The sequence below is a fragment of the Vigna umbellata genome, chromosome 3 (genome assembly GCF_029865625.1).
Source record: "Vigna umbellata cultivar VRB3 chromosome 3, Vumbellata_1.0, whole genome shotgun sequence".
Classification (NCBI taxonomy): domain Eukaryota; kingdom Viridiplantae; phylum Streptophyta; class Magnoliopsida; order Fabales; family Fabaceae; genus Vigna; species Vigna umbellata.
Genome location: NC_142167.1, coordinates 44,580,078 through 44,594,615, shown reverse-complemented (window position 1 = coordinate 44,594,615; position 14,538 = coordinate 44,580,078). Strand labels below are relative to the sequence as shown.

Sequence of the window (14,538 nt, the reverse complement as noted above, 5' to 3'; positions counted from 1 at the left end):
TGCTCCCTTCATCGGAGTTCTTTTTAAAGTTATGGATTTGCTCCCTTCATCGGAGTTCTTTTTAAAGTTATGGATTTGCTCCCTTCATCGGAGTTTTTTTTAAAGTTATGGATTTGCTCCCTTCATCGGAGTTTTTTTTAAAGTTATGGATTTGCTCCCTTCATCGGAGTTCTTTTTAAAGTTATGGATTTGCTCCCTTCATCGGAGTTCCTTTTAAAGTTATGGATTTGCTCCCTTCATCAGAGTTCCTTTTAAAGTTATGGATTTGTTCCCTTTTAGAGCATCGATGTTGCTCTTTTTCATTTTTCAAGTGTCGAGAATTTTGGATTTTTTATAAATAGAAAACTCTATGTGTGTATTTAACACAAAGGAGATTAATCCCATATATAATTTTCACTATATTTAACATAAATAGAGACAAATAGATAAGAGGAAAGTTGGAGAAAATTTATACTCTAAGAAACCTATGGAGAAAATAATATATAAATGACTATTTTTTCACTTCTATTTAATTATAAATTGTGACATGAAATGTTTATATTGATTTTAAATAACTATCTTAAAAGTCACGCCAACAATATTTCAGTATAAAATTTAAACTCATAATATCTTTTTATATGTAGTGATTTAAAAAAAATTATATATATGTTACAAAGATTCCGTCCGCCACATTTTATTAGCAACAAAACTACAAAGAAACTGCAAGAATAATTGTATAGTTTAATGTATAAATATTTTAAAATTGAGTCTTGTCTGGATAAATATTAATTATGATTGAATGAAAATATTTGTTTTATAAAATGTTTGGATTGGTATATATATATATATATATATATATATATATATATATATATATATATATATATATATATATATATATATATATATTGCATGTTATAAGTGTTTTTATAAATTTTTTAATATTATTAATGAAATGACATGATTAAAAGGAATATAGTTTTAATTGGATTCTTACATTAAACACTAATATTTATAAAAACTGTATTATATATAATCGAATACGTTTCGGTTTCGATCATATTAGGATAAAACTTGTCTCTCAACGAATACATGTTCAATTACTAAATTGATATATATTTATCATATAAAACATTTAACTATATGATTAATTGTAATAGTTCAAACGTCAACAAATATTTGAATCAATAAGTTCAAATTCATCCAATGAACAACCCATAAAATGTAAGTATAAATAACACTTACAAGATATATTAATTATCTTTCATTAATTATCTTATTTATTATTTACTTGCGTAATAAACTAAACATTGATTCTTACCTCTTAAAAGACAATGAGTACTGTAACATCCCAAAAATACAGTTCAAAACTATATAATAGAATAATCACATTAATTAATAATTCAGATTAGTCTTTATACTAAAAACCGAACGGACGTTTACGGCCGAACGATCTTACAAAAGAGTGATCATAAACTATATAAGATAAGCAAACCTGACCAAACGGTTTACAAGATCAAATACCGAATGGTCATACATAATAAAAGGGAAGGTGATCGAACGACAACCTTACAATAGACTACACTAATGACTGAACGTCCTACTCTTCAATCTTCACTTCTACCTCGACCAAATTTTCTTCTTCTAGCGCCTCTTCTAGCAGCTCGTCTCCTTCTGCTCACATCCACACAGATGATCATTGCAATGACAAAGATGGACGTACCAAACAAGACAGGACAGGAAAACACAGGGTAAGCTTATATAATTTAATTCAAGTATAAACATACATTTCTCACATTCAAACACATAAGATATATTTCATCATACGTTTCAAGCAAGGCCTAATACTAGACTGGCTGTCCGGACTGTATGAAATCTGTGTAGTTACGACGTTCGTGCACCCGAGTGATGTAGTAACTGGAATACCCTCATCAGCCGCCACCCGAGGTTAGTCCTATCTATCCAAAGAAACCCTAAGGACTAGGACCTCCTGCCGTTCCCACACATGACCTACTCCCCTCTACGTGAGGACGAGTACTCACGGAACATCAGGATGAATCGACAGCTTAGCATAATCACATTCATACTTTACAATTTCACTATTCATTAATGAGTCGTTCCTCCCTGGAACGCTCGTTCATAATCCACAACATTTCATCCATCTCATATTTTCTTCATCTTTCATTATCAATCGTTTAAATTCCATCTTTGTTCAAGGATTATTAAGGACACCAGATATCGAACGTTCAACCCTCATTCGGAACGAGAACAAACGCTTGGAGCGAGACAGAGAGGTCTCCAATTCCAGAATAGAATAAGACCGAGAGGGTTACTGTCGGTTTGAGAAAGAAACTGAGTGTAATAGATATAACAAGAAACGAATGAAGCGAACGTTAATTACAAAGTGAGACAATTAGATGAATTGACTCTTGAGAGTTCTAATCAAACACTGAAAGAACCATGTCAGATATTAAGGTTCTAAGCCGAAACCAAATGGATGTATATACTTTAAGACCTTCATAAGAAAATACTTAGAAGGATTCACATTTAGAAAACGAATGTTAGTCAATGACCGACCACGGTAGAGAGAAAATTCTATTGAAGTTGGACGAACACTAGTTTCATCAAGATAGATTATAAAGAAGCGAGCACGAATGCTTGGTGTAAGACCGAGCACTACTCAGCACGAGCGCTTGGTCTGAGACCGAGCACTACTAAACTTATATTAGAAAGCTTGATAAATATAATAAGATTTTATCGGAATAGTGTTTAAGAATAACTAAAATATACAATACATATATTTACAAAACTTAAGTTTATCCCAGAATACTCAGATGCAACTACGGTTGGCCGAACGCTCAAACATAGTATTACCACACGAAGACGCTCGTCCTCAACTAGGATTCTTTCCAAATGAAAGAATCCAATTTTAACCAATGTTACTAGTATTACCGAACGATCAATGACCATTCAATGACGAACGTACATTATCATAGGAAAATTTCATATCCAGAATTCATTTATATTCAAACTCATTTCTCAACATATAACTTCATAATTTCATACATTCATATCATAGCACATTTCATATTTCCTCATACATCAGAACATAATAAACATCATATTTCACATAGTCAAATATCTCAACAATCATGCTTCACTTTAATTTAACAACACAACGAACGTTCATGCAGCACAGTAAACATACAAATTAAATTAAATAAGCTTCCCTTACCTCTGAGCATGAACGAACGTCCTAGACAGAATACTGACTACAATTTCTTCTACTCTCAACGCTCAACAATTCTTCAAACGAAACCAAACAACAGAAAACCAACAATAGCTTAGACAAGACGACATCATGCAACCAGAACTTGGTTTGCATGTACTAAAGAACGAATGGCTAAGGACAAGAAGAACTTACCAGTTCAGAACTCGAAACTGTTCGGTTCAAACTGAAGCTCTGAACGCCGGGAGTGCTTCTACGGTGCCTGAATGGAAATCGGAGTAGGGAAATGGTGAGTTTTGGTAGAGAGAAGGGAGAGCTTTTTAGAGAGAAGAAGGAGAAATGAAAGATCAGAGTTTTGGAGAAGAAGGTGCATGCAGAGAGAGTGTGACGTAAATTTTCAAAAACTCAGTTTTGCTTAAAATGAACGTCCGCTCATCTGCTGACACCTGCATTCCACTATCTGATTTTCGGATCCTCGCTGCTTGACACCTGGCGTCCGTTCAGAGGGGTTTTGGGTGCGTTTTTAATGAGGTCTGACATTCCCTCCAACTACAAAAATTTTCGTCCTCGAAAATTTAGACTTACCCGGAAATAGATGGGGATACAAGTCCCTCATGGCATCCTCCACTTCCCATGTAGTGTCGTCAGTCTTCTCGTCCCAGACCACTTTCACCAATCTGATGACTTTCCTCTTGTAGTACTTGGTGCGACTATCTTCAACACGAACTGGTTGCATCTTTAGCGTTCTGATTTTTTCAATTGGGGCTACAGTAAGGATGACAGAGAAAAGGTTGGAGTGAGAGAGATGAAAAAGAAATGGTTGAGAGGAACGAGGGAGGTGAGTAAGGGGTTTGGGGGTTTCTTTTTTTTTAGTTTTGAGAATGAAAATTATTAAAATACCCTTAACCTTAAAACTTAGAATCCATGATATATAAGGATATTTTTGTCTACTAAAACCCAGTACACATTGTTAAAATGTACAAACTGAAAAACAGGCGTAGCAAACCTGATATATATATATATATATATATATATATATATATATATATATATATATATATATATATATATATATATATATATATATATATTAAACTTACTTATAAAATATATAAAATCTAGTTTTCGCATATATATTTTGATTTATTTTTAAAAACTTTGATTAGTGTTGTAAATTCATAATTCTTAAAGATGAAAAGAATTTTTCTCCATTATTAAAATTCACTTTATCTAAATATTTTAGGATCACAATGATAATATGGATTTCATCATATCTAACCACTTTGAATGTATCATTCATATGATAATAACAAACTCACAATAAAGACATGTAATACAAAATTAAAAATATTAAGATGTGTTAGAGATAAATCTCATAATACATGTCAATATATAGAATAAATTTCTATGAACCAATTTAATTTATATTCTTTTATATATATATATATATATATATATATATAAATAATATGTTTGTTTATTTTATTATTATAAGTGAAAATATATATGTTTACCATAATAAAATTATAATCATAAAAAGACATATAAATAATTTTTACAATTTAATTATAGATAATTTTTATTTATTTTGTAAATGATTTTTATTTATTTAATATATTGTTTTTATTTATATAATTTAGAAAAATAGTTAAATTTTAAAAAATGATTATTTAAAAACTTAGTTAAATTTAAATAAAATGATAAGTAAAAATGAAAAAAAGGATAATTATAGACTCATTTTTTTATCAAAAGAAAATTTATAAATAATATACGTTTTTTAAATTCCATTAAAACTTAAATTACAAAATAATCGAATTACTTACTATTTAATTAAATAAACTTTATACCAAAATAATATTGTAATTTAAATCCATTATAATATTTACATTACATTTTTATACGAATAATATTTTAAAATATACCTATTACTAATTATTTATTTCAAGTATAATAAAAAATAATCTAATTAATCAAATATAACGGTTTTTAAAATAATATAAAAATTAAGAAAAATCAAATTACTCGGTCAGTTTTCATCCCATTCTCCTACTGCTTCGTGATTCACTCTCCTACTCCTATAACTACGTATTCATAAACAAACTCTTTGTTTCATTCCATTTTTAGAGAGTCTTCTCCTCTCCAACAAACTCGCACAGCCACTCACACTCCTTTTAAACCTAATCTTTCCCATCCTTTCACCTCACTCTTCCCTCTTTTCTGTCTCAAGCTTCTCGTAATCTTCCTTCTCTTCTGTCTCACGCTTTCGTAACAAGTTTCCTCTGGGGTTACTTTTTCAACCTTAATTTCTCTCTATCAGTAAGTTTTTATTTATTTTTAATAATTTCTAAGAAAGGAAAGGGTTGATGATGGAAATGTCATTGAGATAATAATAATCATATTTGCATTTATATTCAAATATTAGAAATTGAATCAGCTCTAATGAAATGCCTCAATTTTTGATATTTTAATCGGTTATATTTCATATTTTAATTCTTTGCACGATGTAATTTTAATGTTTGATCGTGTTTTCTCCCTTGCATTTTGCAAAAATTTTAACTTTTGGAGTTAAAAGGTTGTCAATATTTTCATTGTTTATGTTTTCTTCTTCTCATGTTTCTGTTGTCAGTCTAGAAATTTACCTGGACATGGGACATGAGACATTGTTTGATTATTGTTTGCCCTTTATAAGCAGAGCAAGGGGTAAAACATCTTAGATTTCAGCCTAAGATTATATTTTTGAAGTTTAATTGTCATACTGTGATTAAGATTTGTGATTGAATTTACTGTCTATCATTAAGATTATATTACAGATTCATTAAGATTTGATGGTTGGATTTTTAAAACGTGTTTGGTTTTACATGACGAACTTTGGTTGCATTGTTCAGGAAAAACATCATGGTTGATCAGGTTCAGCATCCTAGAGTGATGGAGAAGGTTGCAAGTCAGCTACATCTTCGAACTGGCCTTCCACTGTACCACCAGAGGCGATCTTTCCAGAATTACTCCAATGCAGCATTTCAGTATCCAGTGATGCCAGCATGCAGAGGTGCAATTGATTTCTCTGCTGTTGCAGCCTCACCTCTGTTTGTTGCTTCTCCTGCTGAGAAGGGAAACTTCCTCATTGACTTTCTCATGGGTGGAGTTTCTGCTGCCGTCTCCAAAACTGCTGCTGCCCCCATCGAACGCGTCAAGCTCTTGATCCAGAACCAGGATGAGATGATCAAAGCCGGTAGACTCTCTGAGCCCTACAAAGGTATCGGTGACTGTTTTAAGAGGACAATGAATGAAGAGGGTTTTGGTTCCCTTTGGAGAGGTAACACTGCAAATGTCATCCGTTATTTCCCTACTCAGGTAAGTATTTCAAAGTTAGCAAATTCATTATGCAGTATAACAGTATATGAGATGAATGATCATTCATTGTTTGATTGTACCAGGCACTGAACTTTGCATTCAAGGACTACTTCAAGAGGCTTTTCAACTTCAAGAAGGACAAGGATGGTTACTGGAAATGGTTTGCTGGCAACTTGGCCTCAGGAGGTGCTGCCGGTGCCTCTTCCCTTTTCTTTGTCTACTCCCTTGACTACGCTCGTACCCGTCTGGCTAATGATTCCAAGGCTGCAAAGAAGGGTGGAGAAAGGCAATTCAATGGCCTTGTTGATGTCTACAGGAAGACATTAGCTTCTGATGGTGTTGCCGGTCTTTACCGTGGCTTCAACATTTCCTGTGTTGGAATCATCGTGTATCGTGGCCTCTACTTTGGAATGTATGATTCCCTCAAACCAGTTCTCTTAACCGGCTCTTTACAGGTATTATTCCATGCTTATTTCTTCTAAGTCTAGTCGTGTTTAAGGTCGAATGTAGTTTGTTTTTTTAGTATAACATTGTCAAATGTTTGTTTTTGTCCAAGTATGTATAACATGCGACTGTGATTTTGTTGGGTGTTTGCAGGATAGCTTTTTCGCTAGCTTTGCTCTTGGATGGTTGATCACGAATGGTGCTGGTTTAGCTTCATACCCAATTGATACTGTGAGAAGAAGAATGATGATGACATCTGGTGAAGCTGTGAAGTACAAGAGCTCCATGCATGCGTTCACACAGATCCTTCAGAATGAGGGTGCAAAGTCATTGTTTAAGGGAGCTGGTGCCAACATTCTTCGTGCTGTTGCCGGTGCTGGTGTGCTGGCTGGTTATGACAAGTTGCAGGTCATAGTCTTTGGCAAGAAGTATGGCTCTGGTGGAGCTTAATTTTCCACCAGTGACTTAGATTAGATGATCATGAAAATCATTGAGTTTATGATTTGCTCAATGCAATTTTGTCCTGTTTAAATTTTGATCAAAGTTTGATATTATTGTTTTCTTTGTTATTTATCTGAGTGACACTGTCACTTTTAATTTCATGAAATACTGCTAAATGTTTTGTTTCAGAGAGTTACTTTTATCTCTGCATTTACTCTGTTGAATTTAATCTCTTTGTTTGTTTGAATGTTGTTGCTTTTCAAATTTTGTACAATAAACTCTTATTCTATGTTCCAACCCCAAAGCTAACACACTACAAAATATTACTTAAAAAAGCAATTTCATGAACACTGAATATGGTTGTTCATGCAAAGGGTGCAACTTTTAAGTTAATTGCTATATCTTGTATTCGTTTTACAGTAGATAAATAATATTTCCTTCATTATAAAAGAAAATAGTCGTTTGAGATATGTCATGCTGATTAAGAAAAATCTATGTAAATTTAGTATGAATAAGTTAACCAAATCAAATTTTTGAAAACAAAATCTGATGAATTTCGTTAGAGGATTGGGAACAGAAACAAAACCACCGTAGGGAATATAAGTTAAATTTAAAAAAATTTAAAAATGACAACACAAAAATGTTGAAGGAATCAAAACTAGTTTTTGATTATTTTGAGTAATAAAAACATAGTTTATCCTGCATTTTTCTTGATTGTTGTACTACTTTATACATGGAAAATCGATATATATGATATTTAGCTATTTTGAAGAGATTTATAAGATGATTTTGAAAGTAAAATATATTTTTTTCAGTATATGTTCTTTAGTACTCCTTTTTTTTTTTAGTTTTCTTTGAGATTTCTATCTCTTTATCGTTTTAATTGAATTTTCATCGCATATGTAACTTGTTTTTTTTTTCTTTTACACCACTTTGTCTTTTTCTATTTAATTTAGGTACACTTGTCCCTATCTTCTTCGTTTGACTCAATGAGCTTCCCGATGTTCCAACCAATCTGTGGACCCAAGAGCAAATAAAGTTAGAACAAACATCTATATTCAATTTAAAAATAATATTACCCATGATAATATGAAAATAATCATATAAAATAATACCAAAAAAAATTAATTTTAGATAAAATTTTCACAATTGTTTTTTGAAAGAGGAAGAAAGCTAACCTTTCTGAATAAAAATAAAGATTTTACTAAAAAAATTACGTTCCTTTTGTCAAACTATTTAACATGGTAACAAACTAATTAAAGTTTTTGATAGAAAGCAGAACATTAATACAAATTTTCAAACACAGATAATAAAAATTGACAGAACTGAACATTCACTGTTAGTATTAATTGAATTCCAAGAGAAAAAGGAAATTGAACGAGACATGCTCTGTGATTAGAGGTACCTTATGCATTGTCATAATAAATTTAGCTTTTTTATTTATTAAAGTCGTTGGTTTTGGGAGGTGAACCCTGTTTAGGTCTACAAAAGGGATTGTATGGTTTCAGAAATTCAGAATTTGAATGCTGAAAAAACAGCTGTATGTGGCACACACTGTAGTGTCGTTTGCAGCAGACACATTTGTCTCTGATGAATTCTGCTTCTGCAGATTTTTCATCTTTTCTTGCATGGTGTTGCTTCTCACTTATTATACATAATTTTTTTTTTCTTTTATGAATAGGAACAAATTTAGAAAACATACAATAACTCAACACATTGAGTTGTGTTTTCCTTAACATTCATATTACCATTTTCTTTTTTATCTTAGTTTATAATTTTTTTTTAAGTTTTAAATTTTACTACTTTATTACCTTTTGTTAAATTCTTGATCATCATAGGATAGGATGTGGTGATCACCATTTTTTTTATATCATCTCCAATTCCAACAATCTTTAATGTTGTAAAATTTGGTGGGCACATATATATTTTTTTTTGTGTGCCATTTCCAACTTCAATTCATCTTTTCCTTTCACCATAACCCAGATTTCAATGTTTGATTCAATGGTTAACTTTACCCTCTGAATCAACTTATCTCTTAAATTCTCTCATTATTTTCTCATAAATTAATTCAATTTCATCCAATTTTAACCTGATTTTATTTGCAGTTGAATTAATATCTGATTCTTCTTTATTATCTGGACATAAGTATGTTTTTTTGTCTTTTAAATTGAGATAATATTTTTCTTAAAATACGTTTTATTTTAGTCTTTAATTCTACGCAATATCATTTTAAAAATTTAGTAAAGACTTGAATATTTTTTGGGCAATATTTTTTTAAGTTCAGCCTAGTCAGTTTGGATTTGTCCCTTTAACACATGAATCAAATAAATATCTTCTGAAGTTAATTGAGCATGGTTACTCACCCTATTAGTGTTGTGGAGCTTAATTTAGTCTCACATCACTTGATACTATAAGATGTTGTTCTCTATTTAGCTATATAAGTAACCATCTCTAAAGCTTGAGAGACAAACCAAAATAAATATACTTCCTAGTTTAGTCTTGGACATAAACATTTACGCTGAACCATGTTAAATTCTTGTCTCCTTTATTTTTCTCTTTCCTCTTTTATTGTCTTGTTTCTAACAAATGGTATCAAGAGCCAATTTCTTAATATGCTCCGTGGTTGCAGCTTTGTCTGATCTTCCACATTAGAAAAGGTTGATTTTTCTTTTTTCTTGAGAAGCATGGTTTAGAGAAGTCATGAGAGCTTTTTTCAAAAACAACAGGAGTAATGGAAATGGAAGAAGGGAAGGTGAAGATTGGGTAATTCAATGGCAGTGACTTCGGATTCTAGAAGATGCAGACAGATGACTACCTTTAAAAAAAAAAAAGTTGTATCTAGCTTTAAGAGGGGAGAAGTTAGATGACATGGAGCAGTCAAATTGGGAGTTGTTATATCGACAAACCCTTGGTGTGATTCGGCTGACATTAGCCAAGAATGTTGTGTTCAACATCATGAACGAGAAAACAACTGCAGATTTGATACACACGTTGTCAAATATGTATGAGAAGGCCTTTGCAACCAATAAAGTTTATTTGATTCGCAGACTTGTCAACCTCAAAAGGGGTGAAGGTAACTCGGTTACTCATAAGTACAAATAACTTTTAAGGATGAGTTGAAAGCATTAATATTATTATCATCTCTTTCGGAAAGTTGGGATGCAGCTGTTACTGCAATTAGTAATTCTGCAAAAAACAAGGCCAACAACCCTTGTTTTCTTAGCAGTGCGTTTGAATCTCTTGGGTTTAGAGGATGAGGATGTCATGGTAGTGAGGATTGGTGCAGAGGAAGGTAGGGATGTGCATAATCAATTAACCAAATGATGTAATCGATTAAAACGAAGAAGAATAAATACAATTGAGTGTATAAGGTGTATTAATCGATTAGATAAGTGGTCTAATCGATTAAAATAAAGAACAACTTTGTAAATTATTATGAATGATCTTAGTAGTATTAATCGATTACAAAATTAGTTAATATAAGTAGAGCAATGTAATTTCTACTTTATTTGGATGAACATGCAACATCTAAGATGCCTAATTCATTTCTAATAATGTAGACTTTATCCTTAGGAAGTGGTTTAGTAATGATATCTGCTAATTGGTGAATGATATCAATGTATTCAATTTTACACTCTCTTTTTGAAAAATGATCCTTTATGAAGTGATGCATGATCTCTATATGCTTAGTCTTGGAGTGAAGAATAGGATTTCTAGTTAGGTTTATAGCACTAGTGTTGTCACACATAAGAGGTATTTGATCTAGGTAGACACCATAGTCTTCCAATTGGAATTTTATCAATATTGATTGAGCACAACAACTACCAGTTGCAATGTACTCAACTTCTTTAGTGGACAATGCTACACAAGCTTGTTTCTTTGAGTGTCATGAGACTAAGGAACAACTTAGTAAGTGACATGTGCCGCTAATATGAATCACTATACCCCAAAATATAAATCATTATACCTCACAAGTGATATATTTGCACCCCTTGGATACCATAAACCTAGTGTTTTAGTTGTTTTTAGATACTTCATTATCTTTTTGACAACAGTAATGTGTGACTCTTTTGGACATGATTGAGATCTTGCACAAACACATACACTATGCATTATATTTGGACGATTGATAGTTAGATAAAGTAGCAAGCCAATCATACCTCTATACATTGTTTGGTCTACACCCTTATACCAGCCTTATCTTTATCTAAATAGCCATTTGTAGCCATGGGAGTTGAGGATTCTTTATTGTTGTCCATCTTGAACTTCTTTACTCAGTGCAATATTTTGATTGATGGATGAAAATGCACGTTATTCTCTGTTTCACTTGTAGCCTAAGAAAGAAGTTAAGTTTTCCTATCAAGGACATTTCAAACTCTTCCTCTTTGAAAGTTACCATTTAGTAGGAATTCGCTTAACCTTTCATACCATGATCTAGGTGCTTACTTTAACTTGTATAGAGCTTTCTCTAGCTTGAAGATGCGATTAGGAAATTCAAATTCTTGGAATCCAGGAGGTTGTTCTACATACGCCTCTTCTTTAATAAATGTATTCAAGAAGACACTTTTCACATCAATTTGAAACAACTTGAAGTTCAACATTAATGAAATGGTAGAAGAATTATGATTACTTATATTCTAGCTACTTGTGCATAAGTTTCATCATAGTTAATTCTCTAGTCTTGGTTATATTCTTTTGAAACCAGTCTTGCCTTATTCTTTATAATAGCACAAGAATTATCCATTTTGCTTCTAAACACCCATTTTGTTCCAATTACTTAATGAACATGATTTCTTAGTACAAGCTCCCAAACATTGTTCCTCTTGAATTGATTTAATTCATCTTGCATAGCTAGGTACTAATTCTCATCTTTTAAAGCTTTATTTATTGACTTTGGTTCCACTTGTGACACAAAGACAACATTCATGCAAAACTAATTCAGTTGTTTCCTTGTAGATACCCCTCTAGATAAGTCTCCTATCACATTTTCCACTAACATATCTTTCGATATTATCCAGTCTTTGGGCAAATTGCTTGAGAGGGTATTTTTAGCATCATTTGGTTTCTATTCTACCTAAGCACCTTCCAATTCTTTTGTTCAATCTACACTTATTTCATGTAAATCTATATTATTTCTTGGAGAAGATGTATTAGTTATGCTATCAATAAATTTCATCAAAATCAACATGTAAAAATTCTTCTACAATTAATGTACGTTTATTATAGATTTGTAAGTTTTTCTAGTTAGTGAGTAGCCAAGAAATATACCTTCATCAACCTTAGAATCAAATTTTCCAAGATTACTTTTGCCTTTGTTTAACACAAAGCATTTGCAACCAAAAATTCTTAAATGAGACATGTTAGGTTTTCTACCTTTGAATAACTCATAGGGTGTAAGTTTCAAAATAAGTCTTATAAGAGTTCTATTTAGCAGATACCATGCAGTACTTACTGCATCAGCCCAAAAATATTTGGGTAGTGAATTCTCATTCAGTATGGTCCTTGCTAACTCCTTCAATGATTTTTTTCCTTTCTACAACACCATTTTGTTGTGGTATTCTAGTAGTTAAAAAGTTATGAGAAATGTCATAGTTTTTACAAAATATTTTAAAGTTTTATTTTGGAACTCACTCCATTATCACTCCTACTTAACTTGATTTTTAAGTCTTTTTCATTTTGAAGAACAATTGCAAACTTCTTAAAAACCTTTAAGGTATCACGTTTAGATGAAATAAATAAAGTCCAAGTGAATCTAGAAACATTATCAACAAGTACTAATGCACAGTAATTTCCTCCTATACTTCTTTTCTAGATGGGCCAAACAAATCCATATGTATTAATTCTAGAGCCTTTGTGGTGGACATATATTGTTTTGACTTAAATAATGTTTTTACTTAGTTTCCTTTTTGGCATTCATCACAAAGTCTATATTGTTCATACTTAATTTCAGGTAATCCTTTAAAAAGATTCTTAGAGACTAGTTTATTTAAGTGTGACATGAATATTAATCTCTTATGCCACAATCATGGTTCATCATTTTTAGCAAGTGATAACGGTTGATTTTACACATTTTTGTGTGTATATTTTGTGAATAAATCAACTTCTTCATAGCTTTTACCTTGTTTTATCCTCAAGTTTAATGTGTTTTCTAGTTTTCTTGTGTTTTAGTTAGTATATATATATATATATATATATATATATATATATATATATATATATATTTGTTTTTACCTCTAATCTCTTTGTCTGAGTGTGTGAAATAAATAAATAGGAAGCAATTCTAGTGGAGAAAAACAAGCAAGAACTCAAGGGAGCATGTTTTGGGACAATAAAAGATCAATTAGAAGCAAATACCCATGTTGGACAACTTTAGAATCGCACAAGAACTTGAATTTTAGAATGTTGTCAAAATTGTTGCCGCTGGGCTACCGTTGGGCTGCGATTGAGCGCTCTGCTCTCTGGAATCCTGCCGCTGGGCTACCGCTTGAGTGGTGACGATGCTAATTTGTCAAATTGGGTTATTTAAACATGAGTCTCTTGATTTTTTTTGGGAATTATTCTCCGCCTACACTTCATTCTTCACCTAGAGAGTTTGAAAGAGGCTCTTGGAGGCTGTTTGGGGTGTTGGGAAGCTCTCTCACTCCTCCTTGGGTCTTCAAGCTTCATTAATGGTGATTTTGTCCTTTTTTGGGTTGAGGAAGAAGATGTGTCATGAATTGGAGATGGAACTGCGAATGGGAGGTGCAAATGGAGCATGGAGTAGCTGCCAAGAACCTTGGGAAAGGTTGTGCATCTTCTCTTTGGTTCCAATTTCTTCCGTATCTCTTCAATTTTGTAGAACCCTATGTTCTCCACCAATGAGGTTTTTCCTATTTGTTGAGATTAGTTGTAAAACATGAAATTCTTATGTATTTTGTGATGTTAATGATATATGATTTTCCAATTCATGTTAGTATTCAATTTCTATGCTTAATGCTTGCTTTGGATTGATCGCCCATGCATGAATTGTGGTTCATGATGTATTGAGAAATATGATTTGAACCTAAAATTAAAATTGAATACATATTGGATGGAATTGAGATGTTTGTGAATGC

At 31.9% G+C, this 14,538-nt stretch overlaps 1 protein-coding gene across 1 annotated transcript; it reads left to right on the top strand.

Annotated features, from left to right (window-relative positions):
- The first annotated feature begins 5,346 nt into the window (after positions 1-5,346).
- Positions 5,347-7,632, top strand: LOC148202629 (ADP/ATP translocase 1, mitochondrial-like). The gene is made up of 4 exons (XM_088109846.1): positions 5,347-5,524; positions 6,094-6,559; positions 6,643-7,014; positions 7,157-7,632. The coding sequence occupies exons 2-4, from the start codon at positions 6,104-6,106 to the stop codon at positions 7,451-7,453; spliced, it is 1,125 nt and encodes a 374-aa protein (XP_087965972.1). The 5' UTR covers positions 5,347-5,524; positions 6,094-6,103; the 3' UTR covers positions 7,454-7,632.
- The last annotated feature ends 6,906 nt before the right edge of the window (positions 7,633-14,538 follow it).

Excerpts from the sequence above, each read along its gene's own strand:
- LOC148202629 (XM_088109846.1), top strand. The coding sequence starts at position 6,104 with ATGGTTGATCAGGTTCAGCATCCTAGAGTGATGGAGAAGGTTGCAAGT. Across the intron at positions 6,560-6,642 it reads TCCGTTATTTCCCTACTCAG|GCACTGAACTTTGCATTCAA; the intron begins GTAAGTATTTCA and ends TGATTGTACCAG. Across the intron at positions 7,015-7,156 it reads TCTTAACCGGCTCTTTACAG|GATAGCTTTTTCGCTAGCTT; the intron begins GTATTATTCCAT and ends GGGTGTTTGCAG.